General features: G+C 47.5%; 2 protein-coding genes across 2 annotated transcripts; both read right to left on the bottom strand.

The window, feature by feature from the left end:
* Positions 1-1,895: 1,895 nt before the first annotated feature.
* Positions 1,896-3,047, bottom strand: CTHT_0000520 (uncharacterized protein; the record flags this gene model as incomplete). The annotated part of the gene is made up of 2 exons (XM_006690543.1): positions 1,896-2,343; positions 2,401-3,047. 2 exons carry the CDS (start codon positions 3,045-3,047, stop codon positions 1,896-1,898), a joined length of 1,095 nt encoding a protein of 364 aa, XP_006690606.1.
* A 732-nt stretch (positions 3,048-3,779) lies between these two features.
* Positions 3,780-4,646, bottom strand: CTHT_0000510 (uncharacterized protein; the record flags this gene model as incomplete). The annotated part of the gene is made up of 1 exon (XM_006690542.1): positions 3,780-4,646. The coding sequence occupies one exon, from the start codon at positions 4,644-4,646 to the stop codon at positions 3,780-3,782; it is 867 nt and encodes a 288-aa protein (XP_006690605.1).
* Between the last annotated feature and the right edge of the window lie 2,430 nt (positions 4,647-7,076).

Below are 7,076 nucleotides of genomic sequence, written 5' to 3'. Positions count from 1 at the left end.
CGGCCGCACACAACTCCCCGCGCCCCCGATCCGCCTACCCTGCAGCGCCCGAAGGACAAGAGAATGGCAAGGGCGCACCACCACCGCCACCACCACCGACAACGACTAACGACAACAGAAGAAAGAAAGCACCGGGCGCGAGCACGCGCTTTTGTTACCGTTAGAAATCCTAATCAGTTACAGCAGGGAGCCAATGGAGGGCGAACTTGGCGAAAAGCAAGTGGCTAATTTACAGGTCAAGCTGTGTCTATGGTAATGGCCAATAAGAGTGATGGAAGGATTATCATTGTTCTCACCCAGCGACAATTGTGAAAAAGATCCTTGGTGTCATGACAAACAGAGTGTATCTAGTATTACGACCAACAATGACTCTATCTGGGACGGTAGCTTCCGTTCAACTCCGTGATTGGAGTAGAAGGGAGTTGTGATCCGTCAAACTCGGATATCTGCCCGCAACAACCAAACATTGGGAAAGTGTTCTTCATCACCCAAGAATGTTGACTGTCAACAGTTTGTGCTGTTGAGGAAGAAGGAAGGGAAGCCACAAGAGTGCCTGAGATGTATATTGATTCCAAGTAGGGTCATCTGGCCCAAGAAAACTCTCTAGTCAGCAATACAACAGTTGCTTACCAACTGGTGACCGCAACGGCCACTTTGCTTGTGTGAGGACTCCTGTCTCTCAATCCAGCAGCCTGGCAACCATCGAACCTATCTTAGGAGGTCTGTCTGGATCGTTACACTTAGATTCTGAAACCTGATCACTACCTTTGAACCTATGCCAGGAGGGTTTGGAACCGTCACAGGAAGCTCGATACAGAGTATCTTAGGAAATACGATACAGGCCTTAAAGGTGCTATAAGATGAAGGAAGAATTCTGAGCACAAAAGGTATATAGACTTCTCATGAGAGAAAAGAAGGACGATGTCATGACCAACAGGGGGTACCAGGAAAGTAAAAGCCAAGGTTCACTGACGAATAACGGCCTTTGTTAGTAGAAATAATGACGGATCTTTTGTATATAAAAGACATATCGATTCGTCGCAAGAGAATGAGAGGAAGAACTTTCCAATCAGCAATACAAACAGTCGTGCAAAACTGGTGACGGTAGTGCTTCCTAAACTGTGTGAAAAATCCTGTCTCTCAAATCTGTAAGCCTTGAACCAACTTCAAACCAATTAAGGTTAGCTGGATCGTCGCGGATGAGAATCTCCCCAACCAGCAAACTGATGACCGCAATGCTTCTAAATCTGTGTGAAAACTCTTGTCTCTCAAATCCATAGCCTTGGACCAAACCCGAACCCATTTCAGGAAGGCTACCTGGTTCGCCACGCAAACCGTAACGTGAACGAACTGGCGACCACAGGGCTTCTGAACCTGTGTGAGAACTCCCTGTGTCTCAGGTTCATAAACCTTGATGCGGATCTGGACCAATCTCAGAAGGCTAGGAGTGTTGCCATTGCTTGTTTGGTCTTGATGGTTCTTCTTGCAGTTAACACCGCAGCACGAGAACAGCCTGCGCTTTTCCTTTTGATTGGTCCGCCTCTTGACACAACTCGGGGTCTTCTCATTGGTCCCCTGCTGGGCTGTCCGCGGAGCAGCTGCCGAACCCCACTGCCAGCCATAATAAGACCATCAAGTGGATCGCCTAGTTCCCTGGAACTTTGCGCCCACTATTTCCTCGCTACTCGCATCCGTAACTACACTGCGTCACTTCAAGTGTATTGAGCCATCTAAATCCTCACAGTTACTTCAGCAGTGTTGAGGAATCAGACAATGATATACCAGTATTTTCATTGTCATAATCTTTGGAATTATAACTGCATACTCTCTATCCTTCCCTAAAAGCAGGCTCTGTTGTCTCTTTTCTTAAGTTTATAGTTTCTCATACCTGGCCCTTACTCCAAGAGTGGACCTTTTCCCTGGTCCTCGAGTGAAGCACCCTTACCTCCGTAGTTTGGCGGCAGTTTCTCCCCTAGGGATGTGATCTTGCTAGCACCAAACTCGCGAGAAAGGTTCTGGCCATTTGACATGGGATGAAACTTCTTGATAGTCTTAGGAGCGACGAACAGCTTCATGAAGTTATAGATAAATCCCATGATGGCAGGCACATTGACAAAAAACTTCTCCTTCAGCAGTTCGGGGTAGTTCTGCGCGAAGACCTCGATAGTTTTGGTGCTCGCAGATTTCACTTGAGGCGACTGGCGGAGGAAGCTGACAGACTTGTAGTCATGTACCTGGAAGATTTTGTATGGGTCGTAGTTCTCGGTAATCGGCTTAGTCGCAGAACCAATATCAAGCTCTTTCAGTGCAAGCTCCATCAGTGCGATGCGCCACTCCAAGAACCTGAAGCTTCAGTTAGGACACTCTTGTTTACAAAGGTCAGTTGCCACAGGTACTTACTCGTCGAGTTTGCCGAAGGTTTTCTCGATTGACTTTGTTGCTCCATAGATGTTCCAGGTAAACACTTCTTTGCCTTCCGGATCGCTGGAACCTTCCTCGGTGTAAGTTGTGACGTAACCCAGACCTTCAAACTTAGCCTTGCTAAACGTCTTGTTGATTAACTCCAGAGGCTTCGTCTTTGCACGCCATTCGAGAGTCTTTTGCAGCTGATCTTTGGCCTTAGCTAGATCGCCGTCGTTGGCGTTAAGGTACTTCTGAAGAATGATTTGTGTTGGAACATGGGTAGCCGGATCTGCAAGATTGACGCCCCAGATTTCGGGATGACCGATCGACTGTGCAAGAGCCCACAGCTGCGCAATGGGTGTCTGCTGCTCAGAAATAAGCTTTTCCTTAATCCCAGTCTCCTCGGGCGGCAAAGTAGCAGTAGCTTGAGTGGCAGCAGCAGTCTCGGGAGAAGCTGGGGAAGTGGGCGCGTTGATCGTGGCGGCGGTGTCCGTCAGGGCTGGAGCTGCAGATGAAACCGTCGGAACCGATTCGGCCGACTGAGTCGCAACAGCGCTCTCCATCTGGGTGGAAACTTCGGCTGGGATGGGAGCTGTGTCCGCCGCTGGCGCTGTGGTGTTCTCTTGAGTCTGCGCGTCGCTCATGTTTGTGTGCTCAACGTCAGAAGTTGGAATCAGTAAAGGAGGAAGAGTCCGGCGGAAGTCAGCTTGTGTAGGAGACTTGCACAAAAGGTCAATGTTAGCCACATCAAAAATCTGGTGCACACTCCGTACCTGCAGAGGAAAGCCAGTCGCGTTTGTTTCTTGGCAACGCGGGTTGTGTCAACCGTGAACTGATAATCTGTCATTCTAAAACATCCTAGCTTCTCTAACTGACCTTGGTGGACATCACCCCACTCTTGGCGGCACTTGTGCGGTGGGGCAGCCAGGGCCTCTCTAACGTCATCTCGACAAGCGCCAGAGCCATTCCGCTTCCTTCCACTGCGCCCATCATATCGATCGGACAACCACCCCAGTAGGGCAAGCGAATTGTAGGAATATTGAAGGAATAGATTTTCAACTGAATAGGTGCGATCTGATACCACTGCTCTCAAGGATAGTTGCTCTTATGTTTAAAAGGTTATCTCCAATACCGAGCATGAGGAGTTGGGGCCAGATGGACCTGTCACTCCGGGCATGTCAATCTACAAAAACTACTGTGTGGTCAGAATGTCGATATCGACATATACAGCTCTCAAGAATTTCAAGTGTCGGATTTATTTTCAACAAGAAAACTTGCCGTCTATCAAAAGTCCTGTGAGACCATCTGCACGACCGGAGCGATCTCTTCCCCCGCACTCTTCGATTTAGAATTCCGCTTGGTGTCTTTCCAACTTCTCAGGACAGCACAACCTCCAAATGACCATTGGTGCTCCAACCCTGGCAACCGCCAGTTGGGTTGCCAGTGCCGTCGATGGCATATGTACGATCCGGACCTGAGCAATTGATTAAGTCATATGTGCCAGATTCGCCGCAGGTACGAGCGGCTACATTCTTGCAGATAAAAACACAGGTCTGCATATCGCTCATGCAGCGAGCATCGCCGTTGTCCTCATTGTTGTTGAAAGTCTGAATCGACATGGCATTGCCTTGCATGTTGACGAGCCTCGAAACGTCGACCGTGGCGTAGGTGCCGGAGGTGAACTCACCCCAAGTGTTGTCGATCTGACCGTACTGAGTCAGAGCGGTGTCGCGGTTGTAAATGGCGGCCCAACCTCCAGGAATACCGTTTGCGACAGAGATCTGAACGGCACTGCCACGAGAGGGAAGGGAGTAGGTCACCATGGCCTGGCGAACGTTCATAAAGCTTGACTCATGGTCGCCGACCGGGTTGTGCCAAACAACAATAATGATCGGGCCATCGAAAGCATTGATGAAGTTGAAAGTGTTCGGACCGTCGGAGCCAATCCAGATCACACCGTTGTTGGACCGCTCATTACGGCCTTGGGCAGCCATGCCAATCGATGACATATAGTTACAGTCATCATGAGTCAGACCGTACACAAGGCTGTCGCAGCTGAACTGAGCTGAAGTACTACCAAGCTCGACAAGAGCAGTTGCAGAGCCATTGCGAAAGATCCTAACATTGCTGACAGTCTTGACATTGCGAGTCGTGACCTCTGACTCATCAGTCGGCGAGCTAGATACCACTTGGTCACCCAGAGGCAAAGCCATCAGGACAGAAGAAAGAGTCGCAACCCTCATGTTGATGGAGAATGCGATTACTGATCGAGGTTAGTTAGGGGACCGCGAATCCGGGAAGTGAGTGACCTCTACGAGATTTCCAGATCCCTGGTGAAAGTGAAAAGTTTGGTGAGTAGAGCATCCTGCGAAGGGAAATCTCCTCCTGTTTTTATCATTGATAATTTGATCCCATCTTGGGATTAGCTATGATGAAGACTGGTGCATTGGATTCCATCAAGTCCAATGCACTATCCATTGCTTTGATTTGCCAGACTCACCAAGCACACCCAAAGCCTCCTGAGAGTCACTGCATCCAATCGATAACTGGAACCCGTATGTTTGTCCTATCCTTCGTAAACATAACGCTGGATTTAAGGAAAATTTATATATCCCAGAGACACCGTTCGCTCTCGGGAGGTCTTTATACTTATCTTTCAGTCCATGGCAACCCGAGAAGCCGCTTTTGCACGAAAATTATCCCGTAATGAGTTCCATAGGTATAAAAAGAGCCTGAAAATAGCAAGAAATGAAGAAGGAGCAGGGCCCATCAAGCTATACATGCGATAATATGATCAGTCAAAACTGGACGATTAGTCTATGAGATGCAAAGTTCAGGTATCACCACAGTCATTGACTTCTGAGAGCCGCGGATAATGGATGCTATATGATACAATGCAGAACCTAAAATTATATATCAAGCATAAAGTCACTCTATTGCAAATTTTCCAGGAGACAGAGCGCTGATGATAATGTCAGCATTATCCTCGAATAATCAAGTCAGTAAACTATCTGGATCAACAACCTTTGGAAGACCAGCTGTCGTCAGCCAGTGCCAAGTAGGTTTTTGAGAGATGAACGCAATCATTAGCAAAGGATTAGGATTTAAGACACTGATTTTGACTGAATGTAGGGATATGGATGCACGATGTCTGCGACTTTTCATGGACCTGGTTGTGCAGCGAGGAAGCATGACTCGACCACTGTAACAGGGGACTTGATCTGGTGTATGCAGGGATTGACAATTGGTCAAATGGGTTGTAAAATAGCCATTGACGATGTGGGGTGTGACAACCACTCTGTGACTGAATTAGTGTAAAAATGATGATACCGGTGTGTTATGCCAAAGAGTGTCAGGACTCTACTCTATCTTTCAATTTTGAGCGTTGAATAAGATCAAAACAATGTCTTTCCTTGTTCAATGTAGTACAAACTTAACTGAGGTGAGTCGATCCATCCAACAGTAGCGATAGACCAAACCTGCAAAGAACTGAACGAGAAGAGCGGCTCATCAGTGACCGCTGATAACGAGTCACACAACCTAATGCTCTCTCTGAAAGGAATATCTTACACACCAGCTCTTCTCACTGTGATCTGACATTGACTCACAATCTACTTCTATTCTGGAGGGTGATGCACACACTGTTGAGTGCATATATAACTTTTAAGCAATAGTAGGATAGAGTAACTCCAAGCTTTCATAACAATGACAATGACAAATCTGGATGGAAACAGAAATAATGTGAAACTGACTGATTGTCGTTAGTGACTGGGTCAGAGTGCTGGAGTGGTATAAGCTCCCAAGAAGCTCACTGTAGTTTTCTTAACCACAGCATGAGGAAACCAGAATTACATCAAACCTGGAAGTTTGCCATGCGTTCAAGAAATGTGCCAGTACTCTGTTATTCTTTGAGAAACATTCTAAGTTTTATTTCGACAACGTAATGACGCAAATGTGATTGAAAAAGGGTGCACAGGATCCAGCAACACAGATGGGCCCAGCGCAACCTTTTTGAAGAGCTGAACTGGGATCTCTACATTACCGGTTTTTTTCACCTCAAGCAAACAACTTGAAGCCATTCACAGCAATCAAACACCCAACCGACGGGTATCGTACATGGCATCAATAGTTTGCAACATGAAGTCGAGAGGAAGATGTTTGCGACAGCCATGGTGTGGAAGGGCAGCTGCAACTGGACCGGATAGGCCATATAAATACTGATACAGGGCTCTTTCGGGTCTTGTAATTGGAATGAGTAGTGAGCACACAGAGTTAAACGCTCGATGGTTGGTGGGCCATTCAATGTCAGATGGGCTGTGTATTGACTGCGGGCTTGGCAGTGAGGCTCCTGCCGCTAACCGGCAGTTGAAATGAGTTCTAGGAAGTGGAAACACCGTGCTGCATGTGTGTTGTTGATGACTTGCACCAGTTTGAACCTGACACTGCAGCTTTGTTCCATACCACGGTGCAAGTATATATTCTCCTGAACTGCGACACTGTGCGCTGCGTTCTGGGAGAACATGGGCAAAAATCTGGTGCGTAGCTTCGTATTCCATTGGTTGGCTCAGCTCCTTAGTATTGTCTGTATCGAACACCACAAACGAGACTTTGGACAAATCTAAAAACTGTCTCACTGAGGTACTGTAAGAATCGTTCTAGATTAGGGAATTGTT

The sequence above is a fragment of the Thermochaetoides thermophila genome, assembly GCF_000221225.1.
Source record: "Thermochaetoides thermophila DSM 1495 unplaced genomic scaffold scf7180000011801, whole genome shotgun sequence".
Lineage (NCBI taxonomy): Eukaryota > Fungi > Ascomycota > Sordariomycetes > Sordariales > Chaetomiaceae > Thermochaetoides > Thermochaetoides thermophila.
The sequence above is the reverse complement of the archived record's forward strand: the minus strand, read 5'-3'. Positions and strand labels throughout refer to the sequence as shown.